The 13,748-nt window shown below is 42.1% G+C and overlaps 1 protein-coding gene across 1 annotated transcript; it reads right to left on the bottom strand.

The window, feature by feature from the left end:
• Positions 1–98: 98 nt before the first annotated feature.
• On the bottom strand, positions 99–13,356 carry SNRPA1 (small nuclear ribonucleoprotein polypeptide A'). The gene is made up of 9 exons (XM_008687581.2): positions 13,181–13,356; positions 11,182–11,329; positions 9,431–9,509; positions 5,597–5,643; positions 5,210–5,312; positions 4,500–4,579; positions 4,010–4,085; positions 3,248–3,341; positions 99–373 (listed from the first exon to the last, which is right to left on the bottom strand). Exons 1-9 carry the CDS (start codon positions 13,260–13,262, stop codon positions 315–317), a joined length of 768 nt encoding a protein of 255 aa, XP_008685803.1. The 5' UTR covers positions 13,263–13,356; the 3' UTR covers positions 99–314.
• Between the last annotated feature and the right edge of the window lie 392 nt (positions 13,357–13,748).

Raw genomic sequence — 13,748 nt, 5'->3', positions numbered from 1 at the left:
TTTTATAGAGGCCCGGGAAGCCTATCTAGAAACACTGCCCTTGGGCATTCCCCCCCCCCCCCCCCCCCCGCCCCATGACAGACAACTTGGCAGCACAGTGAATATCGTTGTGTTTTTACTATTTGTAGAAAACTGGCATTTAGATTTCAAAATTAGTAATATTACAAAATTACCAGCAGCAGTCTTAAGCATTTCAACAATGCTTATGAACTTCACTTTGCTGACCCAAACAAGGCTATTATTCCAAGTTCAAGAAGCAGGACTTGTCCCAAGGAGGCACATTATACATCCTGCAAGGACTCAGGCCACATTGCTCAGGACCCATTTGGGACTGTGTCTTCTTCCATCTCCTCTTCACCATCATCAGTGGGGCCTAAAGAAAAACACAATGCCAGATGTCATGTTGATTTCAGAGCACGTGCTGGTTCCGGATGTGAGGGGCCATTCTGTGAAGCCACTGCATGCTAACTCCTGGACTAGGGACAAAACCCCAACCACAGCACCTGCCCTCAAGGAGCTTAGTGTCCAGAGACCACCTGTCTTTGGCAGGTATGGGAAGGGACGGTCATTCCTAGGGAAAGGGTCACAAAGGTGTTTTACAAAAGTCAAACTCACTGACATTCTAATGACCCATTTTGGTTGAGAGGCTAATTCAGTTTTTGGGAAGGTAAAAAGCTTATACTTTGTGGTTCGTTCTTACCACTACCATAGGCAAAGAAAATGGGAATCCTCAAAAAACATTTGGATAGCTACTACATGCCAGTTAATGAGAATATTCAGTGACTTTTTGTCTCTCAATTAGAACAAGGATGGCCATAACCCAGTCTTACATTTGTTCATCAATTTATGACAGATACTGGGGTCAAGGTATTCTGGAAAAGGAAATGTTTTAACTGTATGAGTGTTTGGGAAAATTATTCTTGTTTAAGCCTACTGCTTCTACAGTTAGCCCCAACATCAGATTTCTAGATACAAAACTACCAGGATAAGAATGGCAGTCGAGTTTGAGTGTACTCAGAAGCCTGGGCCCACTGAAATCTATGGAGTACCCTGAACCATGTCTCCCTTCCTCTTCCCAGTGAACCTGCAGGTGACAGCGAAAATCCCAAGAGATCCTAAGGCCCAAGTAAAACATTTTAGGGGACACAAGTCAGCTCAGTAATTTTGTCATAGGACAGTCACAATAAGCCACTGTGAACTGCCTCGTCCCCCACCTATTACCACTGAGCCTTGAAAATCCCTGAGACTTCTAATGCTCTCAGGACGTAAGGCCGCACCCATCACAGTCTACAGGGCCCTTGCGCGGCCTACTGCATGCGTCCCCTGTTGGCTCACCTCACCACACTCTCCCTGGGCCTTGAACTTCACTCCCACTGGCCTCTTTCAGTTCAAGTAGGCAAGGCTCCTGTGTGCCACAGGTGCTTTACCCATGCAGTCCCCCCCGCCCCCGTGCCCCCAAAATGTCACTTTGCCTTTATTTAGTTCAGCAATTCGCAAACACTTTAGTTTTAGGACCCAGAGAGCTTTTGTTTACGTATAGTTATCAATACCATATTAAATTCATCAACACTGTATTAGAAATTAAGATCAAATATTTAAATAGTAATTCATTAAAAAAAGTCTCCATTACATGTTAATGTTTGTTTTATTAAAAAAATAACATTTTCCAAAACAAAAATATTTAGTGAGAAGCTTGGCATAATTTCTATTTTCGCCTCTCTGTCATGTCTGAGAAAGAGCCAAAAGCTGGACCCTGGTATTGGCTTCATCAGCCCACCTGCTGCAACATGTTTTTTTCACTGAAGGAGATAAAGAAAATCAGCCTCACACAGACGTGCAGCTAGGAAACGAAGGTGTATTCTAACAGTCTCTGTAGACAGTTGTGGGTTTTCCTGTTTGATACTATGCTAAAACTTGACAGAAGTGGTAGTTTCTTAAGAATTAGTTGCAGTATGGAGTCTGAAACCTTATGTATGAACTTTTCATACTCTCTTACTTGAAAAATCCATAGATCTATCCTGCTTTCCTTGAAGTGACAAATTCACTTCATGTTCGAGAAGATACCTGCCTCTCAACTGGAACAAATGCTAAAATGCATGGAGACAACCATCCCACTCAGGCATGCATTCACGCACACCGCCCCCATCCCGTCACCCAGGATATCAAAAGTCGTGCACTTAAAAGGTGATATTTAATAACATTAATCTCTTTGCTTCGTGAAGGATGTTCTTAAGTGAAACCAGTGTACATTTTACTAAGAGAGCGCACAGCAGTTTAGAATGAGGACTACTGACATCCTTTAGGCCACTGCCTTGACCTGTGCCAAGGCCCCAGCAGTTTTACCTGCCATTACTCCTGCGTCATCAGTGCAAATGTTAATAATGTTGGGAAAAGCAAGTAACACTTTAGTGTTATACAAAGTTTTGACCTCACAGATGCCCACGGGCTCAAGGGCTACGCAGTGAGAACCGCCGGTCTAATTAATGTCTTACTCATTTTTAGCTTCTGTTCAAACATAATTTGCCCAAGGGAACTTTCCCTGATTTGCCAAGTCTAGGTAGAAGCCCCCGGTTACCTTCATATCAAAACTTGTAATACGCATTATTTTGAGTAGTTTTTTCTTTACACCTCCAGTACCCAACAGCCTGCCTGACACAAAGTTGGCAATCACACATTAGAATAGCCAACATTTACCAAAAATGTATGCTCATGTCAGACCCTGTGCTAAGTGCTACCTATGAACTATCCTACTTATCCTCCCAAACACCTTTTGAGGTTGGTACTATATATTACCTCAAATTTAATGGTGAGGAAACGGACTTAAGATTAAGTGAAGATGAAGAAATTCACCCAAAGACAGAGCTGGTGAGGCTAAGATCTGAGCTTCATGCTGTTTGGCCCTGAGGCTTGTGTTTCCAACCAACTACTAAGGTATCTATCCTACACACACACACACACACACACACACACACACACACACGGGTCAAAGTCCACACGGTTCCCTCTAGTGTTCGGTTTCACTGCATGGCTAGGGAATAATGTATGCTTCAACTTTTACAAAAAAAAACACTCAAGAGTTCTATGCCAGAATATTCTACATCAAATAACTTATCCTCAAAGAGCACACAAAGAGATTTCATGTACATCAGATGCTAACATCCTTGGGTCATGGCATCTGAACTGTTCTGGAATCACTTCAAGCAGAACATTAATTTGGCAGTCCACAGACAGACCGTTATGTCCTGACCTGATCTGCGTTCCCGGCCAGGTATCTGACCAGACTGTAGCAAGCCCTTCAGCCGCTCCACTTCAGCCAGGGTGGACGCATTTGCTATAGCATTCTGGAGGACAGAAAACAATGGAGATGGACCATTAATTGCATCTAAGGATCAATCACCCAGAAAACCCCATAGAAGTCCACGGCAACTTTGTGAATCGGAATATTAAATACTTCTGTTGGGGCAAGAATTTTACTATCACGTTGAAATCAACCCAAAACTGAATCATAAATTCCCAAAACTGGTAAACATATGTGGACCCTCTCACATGAGAGCAAATAATCACTGCACATGTACTAAAATTTTAGTAAATTAAAGCATCGATCTGGAACTCTGTTACTGGATAATTTAGGAAGCAGTATTATGAAATTAGCATTTCCCACTGATCGTCAAGCAGATCTTTCAGACAGCAAATCTTTGAAAATAAAAACTAAGGCAAACACTGAAACAGCACAGTAAGGTAACTAACTTAAAAAAAAAAACAACATATCCTGGGAAAATGAGAAAGAACTGGAGCTGCCTCTGCTTTGCCTGGCTCATATAGGGAATTCAAGTCAAAGTCAAGTAATAACGTTATGCTAGTTCCTTCCTTACACACAATGTAGCAGGAATCTAAAGGGGGGCGGCGGGCGGGGGGGGAACAACTGTAATGTTTAGAACTTGGTCTATTACATATTTCATGTCCTAAACCCATGGCAACTCTCTCCAGTCCAAGAGTCTTAACACATTACCTTGATTGCTTCTACATCCCCCGGAGACGGCCCACCTTTCTTTTTGTCGGTTGGCAAACCAGCACCTGGGTTGAAACTTGGGAGGGGGAGGGAAGAACGCAACTGTTAAATCCACACCAATGGAAATTGCTTCTCTTTTACTTTCAAAAAGCTTTTGAAAGTAATTCAACCAGTGTAGTATCTTATCTTTGTTAACAAACTGATACAAGAAACTCTCTCCTTCAGAAACACCACCCGGTTCTCATCTTCCTCTAGAGAAACAGCAGGAAGTATACAATGTTGCATTAAGACTGAACAGGGAAGGCTTTGCTAACCTGGTAGAAATCTCATGGGATGCGTGAACCACTGATATCAGGTCACGGGCTATCATCACACAAACTCAATACTGTATTAGTCACAGGTGTTTTGTTTAATTCTGTAGGAGGCAAAAAGCCAGACAGATAGTGTTTCTGAAGGTGAAGTGGAGTGAAGTTGGATATCCGTATCTTACGTTTTGCTTCTCCTGGCAATATCCTTTGCAAGTTGTGCACCCCGTTTGCCCTTGAACATTTTCTCTGCTTCCTGACGCTCCTACAGCAACACCACACACAGAGTTAATGGAAATAGGAATACCACATGCATTTAGATGCATTCCTCAGAAAACACGGAAGAAAACTCTCCTGAAATACTCTGGGCTGGTAAAAATATCAAAAAGCCAATTTCAAAATAAAAGGAGACACACGGCCTTGCCTTCTCTGGTGAGGCTCCCTGAAGACAGTTCCCCCTCCTAGTTTCAAGGAGGAGCTCTGGACGAACTAAGAAGGTTTAAAAAGAAAAGAAAAAAAAAAAAAAACAAAAAAAACAACCAAAAACACTCCCAGTAAAGGGAAAAATCACTCTAACAATTAAAGCTGCTGAAAAAATGGATTATATTAAGCTCCCCACAGGGGACTGTATCTAACAGAGTCTATTGCTGACGGTGCTCACAGTGGCTCTGATACTGTGCTGCCTCTGAACCGGCAACACTACACAAGACATCGTTAACCCCAAGTCCTACTATAAACTCTGCTATGAAAAATAAATGATTTGACATTTTCTTTCCCACGTTTTTATTACAAACAAAAGCAAAACTCATTACGCAACTGAAAAAAATCAATAACAAAAACATAGAACAAAACACATGAATCTCTAGTGACTTACAACCAACAGAATACTACTTACTTTTAGTTTCACCTTCTGGAAATCCAGTACTCTGACTTGCGGAACTTTATAAATTACATACAGTCTGTAATGCTTCTTATTTGTTACAGGATTTCTTAGAATACTATAAGAAAAGGAATAACACAATGCCAACCTTATTCATAACGCAGCATTCAAGAGGTCCATTTTAATAGAATCAAATGAGTCCATAAACTAAGAAAAAGTTCACATTTCAGTGTTATTAAGTTAACATTAGGGAAGTTTTAATAGAGCACTGGACCTAAAGAAAATATTTTCACTCCTTGTTTTTAAAAGGTCCTTCTTACTAACTGAGTGTTTTAAGATCAAGGCTAGTAATGGTGTTATGATAAAGGACTTCACTGACACCACCACAAATCATTTCCATACCTTAGGTAAGTCAGTGATTTGAGAGATGCCAAAGGGTCCAGATCACCCTGTAAAAGAAATGGCCGTACGTAAGAACACGAAAACCATAGGCTATTTTGAGACTCTGAAACAGAAGATGCCTTTGGAGCAAGGGCTCCTCTTCTCTTCTATTTTTCACTGCCCTAGCACCTAGCACAATACTAGCACAGCACAGATGCATAATAAATCACTGCTGACTAAACTGGTAAGCAGATGTGAGCTTCTTCAACTTACAATCTTAGCCATAACAGTTTCTGTCTCGACAGCAGAAGAGACAAAAAAATCTTACTTCCTGTAGCAACCTCCAAAGGGCTAGAATTTAAACCAATGATTCAGAAAAGAAAGACATGTCAAAGTTTATGTAACTTCAGAGCAAGTTATTCATGCAGAGAACCTCAAACTGGAACTCGGGGTAAGGTGGTTTTTCCCACTAGTACCTGTACACGCCTGGCAGTGACACTGGTGTCCTATCATCATTGGGGGCGGGCACCTTTATTCAAGGCTCCCTCAAATCACTTCAGGTAAGTATTCAAGGACAAGGAGTATAGTGGAAGGAAGGAAGGAACAAGGAAGGAAGGAAGGAAGGAAGGAAGGAAAGAAAGAAAGAAAGAAAGAAAGAAAGAAAGAAAGAAAGAAAGAAAGAAAGAAAGAGAAAGAAAGAGAAAGGAGCCAATTATGGGACAAGGGCAGGTTAGTTTTTGAATCTTCCCAAATTACCCCATAAAATATAGTACAACAAGGATAGCAAAAGCCTATGGTCAACAGCTACAACTAACTGAGATGAAAAGGCATTCTGGCAAGAACGCTATAACAGGAACAGGTAGGGACAAGCCACCGTGAGAGCTGCAAGACTTGCACAGGGCCAGATCTGCACAGGAAGCAGCAGAGGGCAAGCAAAGAGGCATCTGAGAAACCAGAGTACTCCGAAATGACCAACAGCTCAGTCCGTCTGAGAGCGGCCACCAGCAGATCTGAACATCCCCATCAGGAGTACAGCAAGTCTGGGACGCCGCCTGGAGGGGCTGGGCCATTTGGGCCCTCACTCTTAATACTAACCGCAAATGGTATCCTTTCCAGGACAAAGCCCTACAGTGAGGAGCAACTGCTAGGACCAGACTGAAATTGAGCTGGACAGGGGCAAGAGGGACAATGAGAAAAAAGTACAGATAAAAGCAAGAGGGGAACAGCGCCAGTTCAGAAAAGCTGCTGCCATTTTTAAATGCTTCACAACCAACCATCAGGGGGAGCTCTAGAGCATGCTACCAGCGATCACCACTAAAAGAAAATATACAGGATGACCTAAAAAGGGACAAAGACAAACATCCCATGATCTCACTTGTATGTGGAATCTTAAAAAAAAAAAAAGACCAACTTACAGCAACAGTGTTGAATGGTGGTTACCAGAGGCTGAGGGTGAGGGAAAAGGGGAAATGAACTATTGATAAGAGTACAAACTTTCAGTTGTAAGATGAATAAGTTCTGGAGATCTAATGTATAACATGGTGACTATAGTTAATAATAATGTACCACTGTATACTTGAAATTTGCTGAGAATAGATCTCAAGTATTCTTACCATACAAACAAAAAAGTAAATATGTGAGGTGATGGATATGTTAGTTTGGTAACAGTAATCACTTCATAATGTATACATCTATCAAAAATCACATTGTATACCTTAAATACATACAATTTTTATTTTATCACTCATACTTCAATAAAGCTGCAAAAAAAAAAAAAGGAAGGACAAATGGCAACTTTTGTTACACTCACACACAGACATACACAAACTGTAAAACATGATGATGTCTTGATGGGTTTCTTAAAGGCAGAATAAATAAATAATATGTTGGGGGTATGAAATGTTTAAGGTCACTGTATTAAGAAACTAAATGTACTAGTTACCTTGAAACTTTAGTATGTATTTTTAATTCCTAGAATACTAAGAATAGAAATAAGTAATTCCTACACTATTAGCAGGAAAGGAAGAATGACAGAGAGAGAATGAACACAGTAAAGGAGAGAAAAAGAAATGCAGAGCGGGTGGGTCAAATAATAACCTCCAGAAATGAGAGAAGACAAACTCAAATATACCAGTAATAAATTAAGTGTAAACAGACCAAATACTTCATTTAAAAGAAAGACTTCACACTGTATTTAACAAACAGTCTTATCACATGCTCTTTTCAAGAGACAAATCTAAAATACAAGGTATAGAAAAGTTGGAAGTAAATTTTGGATGGAAAAAAATGATCATACAAATACTAAGTAAAAGAAAGCTTGTTTTGGCACATTATAGCAGATAGACAACAAGGTAAAATAGCACTAAAAGAGATAAAGAGGGGCACGACACAATAAAAAGGTTAGTCCACCAGGAAGGTATTAGCAATTTAAAATCTGTGTATATCAATTAAGAGAATTTCAAAATATATAAAACTTAAATGGACAGAACTCTAGGGAAACTGTCAAATCCACTATCATGTGTGATTTTAACATACCTACTTCAGTAACTGATAGCACAAACTCAGCCTTCATCTTTACAAACAACTTTAAATATAATTACAACATACACAAAAACACAAAGAGCTCTGGGCCCTGCGTGGCTCAGGCCATGATCCCAGGGTCCTGGATTTGAACCCCATGTCCGGCTCCCTGTTCAGTGGAGAGCCTGCTTCTCCCTTTCCCCCTTGCACGTGCTCTCTTCTCACTGTCTCTCTCTCAAATAAATAAATAAAATCTTAAACAAACAAACAGCCTCTATCATGCCACAGATTTCCTATGAACGTGCACTTTGGGTTGAATACCTCATACTAATTTTAGAAAAGACAGGGCCTCAGTCCAGTGCTTTCTTACTTTTGGAGTCAAGTACTCCTCTGAGAATCTGAAGGAAGCTCTGGACCCAGTCCACAAGGAAAGAAACAGTCATGGAAACAGGGAAGGGAGGTAAGGTCATAATAACACAAAATCAAGTTATATTATACAGACTTACACATCCAATGTTTAAGTGAAAAATTAAGGTTACAAAACAATGTATACTATGAGCTCAATTTTGTTAAAAATTATACATACAGAGCAGAAACTTAAAATGCATGAAAAGAAATAGGTCACCATAATTACACCCAAACAGAGAAAATAAAACTTGCCCTTAGCTCACAGGAAAACCAATTCCAAGTGGATCACTGATCTCAATGTGAAGAGTAAAACAACAGTTTCTAGAATGTAACTGTCCAACAAAATTTAACATGTTACATATGTAACTGAATGTTTTCTAGTAGCCAATTAAAAGAAAAAGTGTAACTTATTTTATAGTATGTTTTTTAACCTATTATCCAAAATATTACCATTTCAATATCGATTTAAAAAATTGATAGCTTACATTTTTTTGGGGTACTAAGTCTTTGAAACCTGCTATATATTTTACTCTTAGTATGTAGCTATTCAGAGTGGCTGCTTGTGGCTAGTGGCTACCATATTAGACACTGCAATTCTAGAAAAGAACTTACGTTTACAGAAAACAACTCTTTCTGTAGTGGAAGCTTGACAGACCATCACCAGTACTAGCAACAACAACAGCAAAAGACTAATAAATTGGACTACGCTTAAATTAGGAACTTTTCTATCCAGACACCCTAAGACTGTCAAAAGATGAGCTACAGAGTAGAAAAGGCTATTTAACTGAAAGAGGCCCAGATCCTGAATTACGAAAAAGGACAAAGGATGAGGAGCTAATTCTCTGGATTTTCTAAACTGTCTCTAAGAGGCATGTGGCACCTTTAATTCCTCCCCCCAAATGCATTCCCCCCCCCCATTCGACTTACCAGTTCCACAAGACTGTTGTTGGTGAGAATGAGTTCTGTCAGACAGGGTAAAGCCTGATCAAGTCCCTCACCTATACGGCTAAAATGGAGGGGAAAAAAAGACTCTTCGTAAAAGTGAAAAATAGGTAAGCTAACAATTTTATCTAAGTCCTTGTACAGAAGATTTCAGACTCCAAAGGTGGAAGAACTTAAGAGATCTTTCTCCCAACACCCTAACTGACAGAGGGAAAATGAAGCACAAAGCAGCAGCCTTATCTAGGGTCACAGGGTTAGTGAGTGGAAGAAGTGGGATGATTTTAGAACCCATGCCTCCTGAGGGTTGCCTGGGGTTCTTTCCGTTACCATTTTGTCTAGTGAAAGCTAAGAGAAGAAGAAACCCCCGAGCAGAACAAACTGCTTAGCTTACTTCATGACTTCTGTGCAGGCGGCGCAGAAATACGAGCTGCATTCACAGCTCAGGGACAGGACAAACGACAACTACACCCTAAGGGAATGTAAGCTCATGAGAAATATGCCTATTTTAAAAAAGCAAGTCACTGGGTTGCCTGGGTGGCTAGTTGAGCATTTGACTCCTGATTTTGGGTCAGGTTGTGATCTCAGGGTCCTGGGATGGAGCGCTGAGTCAGGCTCCATGCTCATCAGGGAGCCTGCTCAGGATTCACTCTCCCTCTGCCCTCCCCCCACTTGCACCTGAGTGCACGCTCTCTCTCTCTCTCAAATATATAAACATATCTTTTTAAGATAAAAATTAAAAAAAAAAACACAAAAAAGCAAGTCACTACCTAGTACTTCTTAAAGACATTGTCTATAGACCTTCAATAATGTTTCTGATAAAATTCACTCAGAGGTGATGAAAGAGGGTCAAAAAAACCCCTCAATTACAGCAAGTAATATTCTAAAAATCAGTTATAAAGAAAAACAAATGGCAGAGGATATGAGGTAGAGATGCTCAGTCAAAAATATAATTGTTGGGGTTGCCTGGGTGGCTCAGTCAGTTAAGTGTCTGACTCTTTTTTTTTTTTAAAGATTTTATTTATTTATTTGACAGATATAGAGACAGCCAGCGAGAGAGGGAACACAAGCAGGGGGAGGAAGAAACAGGCTCATAGTGGAGGAGCCTGATGTGGGGCTCGATCCCATAACGCCAGGATCACGCCCTGAGCTGAAGGCAGACGCTTAAACCGCTGTGCCACCCAGGCGCCCCAAGTGTCTGACTCTTGATTTTGGCTCAGGTCATGATCTCAGGGTCCTGGAATAAAGCCCTGCATGCCTGCATGGAGCTTCACACTCAGTGGGGAGTATGCTTGACGATTTCTCTTCCTCTCCCCTTGCCCCTCCGCCTGCTCTCATGCGCAGGCACGCGCGCACTCGCCCTCGCTCTCTCTCTAAAATAAATAAATAAGTCTTCAAATACACACACACATATATATAATTGTTGAAATTTACATATCTTTTTAATATAAGTCTTCTGATAATTACAATTATTGTTTTAGAAGCCAAAATATGTACAAAACAGCATGTCTGTAATTTAAATATCTATTATCATGAATGTATAAGTACTTCTGAATAGATGCAAATAAACCAAGACCAATACCAAGTTAATCTCTGGACCTGTATGGGAAAAGTGCAGCTTATTTCTCATTTTAAGAAACATGTAGGCTCAACTGGCAGTAAGTACTATGGCTTCTTCAGGGAACACTGCAACATTTACTCTTGGGGGAAAAAATTACTTTCCACTAGCAGACACTTACCATATTCTATTGTTGTTCACTAATAATGTTTTCAGTCTTCTCAACAAAGGAAAACCATCCAGTTTCCTGATTTCATTGTCAGAAAAATCAATAGCATCAAACTGGTCTAAGGTAGCACCTAGATTTTCAATGACAGGAATTTTATACCCTGTAAAATGGAAGACAAAAAAATACACAAGTATTAATATGGTTAAAAGGTATATTAAAACCGAAGCCGTACTTCATGGTAATTTGACTCAAAGCTTCCATTTATTCAGAAAGTGTTTACCTAGCACCTACGTTGTGCCAAACATTGTGCAAATAACTGGTACATAAAATGAGGAACAAGAGTCACACGTCCTAGCTGCCAAGAAGCTTACAGTCTAGGGAGTGGACATGAACAGAGTCATGACAAGGCCAAGGGCTATGATAATGAGGACACTGATCAATAGCAATATTGGTAGCTAACATTTGCAAGAGTATTTACACAGTGCTTCACACTGTTCTCACCAATGCCCCAGAAGTAGTTAAATGGCATAATGAGAATTTACATCTTAAGCTGCTTGTAGTCAAGTGTCCAAGTCTTGTTCATACATTGTGGACAACAGTTCTTAACCTCTTTTGCAATCCCACAGGCCATAGAACTTATCAGGATATCCTCCTGATATCATGACAGTTCCCCCTTACTCTACACCTTCCCCAGCTCCAATTCAGAGTTCAAGGTCAACAGTTTACAGGCAATAATAAACCACCCTGTGAACAATTCACTCAAATACTCACGGATTTGTCTAAAATGGCAAAACTACTGTACTAGCTGGCAGAAGAAAGAAAAGAACCCCAGCCTCCGTTAAAGTACATAATTCAGAGCTGCAAGGGTTACAGCAAAGTAAGTGCTACACCAAAGCAGTATCCTCAACACTGGAGAGACGGCAAAGATCAATCTGCACCGAGAGCGAAAGTGGTCAGTTACTTTTGAATGTAACTCGTTAAACTGAATTTCAACAAAATAAAAGCACTGGGCTTTGTCAGCAAGGAATCCAAACCGAAAGCGGAGCCCGAGGCAGGGCACCTCAGCCAGTGTTGTCCCCGTGGAGCCAAATCTCAGGCCCAAACTGTACTACTGTATTATCTTATTCCCAGAGAAACTGCTCTTCACATCCTTCCTAAAGTCATTTCCTTTAAATGCTGATTAGACCGCAGCACTCCCAATTTCTTAACAAGCCTTACTAAGGTTGAAATGGCTGCATGAATTTGAATAGTTCAAAGCTTCCACCACCTTACACAAGGCACTCGTAGTACAAGCCTCTTTAGAAAAAAAATTTAAGGATTTTATTTATTTGAGAGATAGACGAAGAGCACAAGCAGGGGGAGCGGCACGCAGAGCGAGAGAGGGAGAAGCAGACTCCCCGCTGAGAAGGGAGCCCAACTAGGGGCTCAATCCCTGGCCCCGGGGATCACGACCCAAGCCGAAGGCAGACGCTTAAGCGAAGAACCACCCAGGTGCCCCTACAATGTTTTGGTAAAAGGGAAATGTAAGACAATTGAAGCTAGTAAAAAAGAAATCTTGCGGATCCAATCGCTTTTGTTCTCAAAATTCATTTCCTCCCTCGCAAATTATGGGTAATTAACACGTAGCCTATCTATACTACCACAGTAACAGTTCAACGTATTTACTGAGAAGCAACGAGCCGCTGAGCACTAGGATTACAACTACCAACATTTTCCCAGCTCTCTAACAGTTCAGACTGCGAAATACGCCAAGCAAGGCCTAGTTGAGGCCCACGCGTGTGGATCAGAACGCGATCAATCAATCGGCTGGACGTGTGAGTAGGAGCGGGGATAACTGAAGCCTCAGGAGGGCCTAGGGATGGTTTTTGGGTAGCAACGGCAACACTCAACCCCGGGCGGTGCTTGGCGCCCATAATGCAGGCCTGCTGGCCAAGCGCCGGCTCTCCGCGCACGCGGCGGGGTGGGAACCACTGGGCTGCGCGCGGAGGCCCGCCCACTTCCCTAGACGTACCCCGGAGGTCCAGCTCGCGGTCCCGCACGGCGTTGGTGTACTGAGCCGCCTGCTCGATCAACTCCGCCGTCAGTTTCACCATCCTGCCGCCTCCCGCTGCTGGTGCGACGGCCCGCCGGCTATTCCCGCCGCCTCCCGCCCGCCAGACTTCCCGGCGTCCTCCGCGCCCCGCCGCAAGGCAACACCAATCGCAGCCGGCGCATGCGCGCGCAGCTCGACGTCCAGGCAGAAGCAATCGAAGAGCGACGTCCCCGATCTCGTTCTCTTTGGAAGCCCAGGCGAGCGCTGAGCTTGTGGCCGGCTCTGGGTTCTTCTTTGAAGCGTATCTGGAGGAGGGCCCCTGATTCCAGATGTCTGTGTCCGCAAGTAAGCAAAATGTGAAAGCCCTCTAGTGGAACTTTCTTATGCATCCATGCACCTCGAGGTGGGAGGAGACTCTCTCTGTCCTCACTCCACCCAGGAGGGACGGGCACCCGTGGGATCCAGTGAAGGGGGCCAGGAACTTCAGGTTCCCATTCCGGTCCCATGCTTTGGCCCCCAGGCTGCCACGTGAGAACCAGGGCAAGGT

This window comes from Ursus maritimus, unplaced genomic scaffold (assembly GCF_017311325.1).
Source record: "Ursus maritimus isolate PB19 unplaced genomic scaffold, ASM1731132v1 scaffold_27, whole genome shotgun sequence".
NCBI classification, from domain to species: Eukaryota; Metazoa; Chordata; class Mammalia; order Carnivora; family Ursidae; genus Ursus; species Ursus maritimus.
This window is presented reverse-complemented; position numbering and strand designations above follow the sequence as displayed.

Coding starts and splice junctions, on each gene's coding strand:
- SNRPA1 (XM_008687581.2), bottom strand. CDS start 13,262: ATGGTGAAACTGACGGCGGAGTTGATCGAGCAGGCGGCTCAGTACACC. Junction 9,510..11,181: donor GTGAACAACAATAGAATATG/GTAAGTGTCTGC, acceptor CCTCCATTTTAG/CCGTATAGGTGAGGGACTTG. Junction 5,644..9,430: donor ACAACAGTCTTGTGGAACTG/GTAAGTCGAATG, acceptor TTTCTTTTACAG/GGTGATCTGGACCCTTTGGC.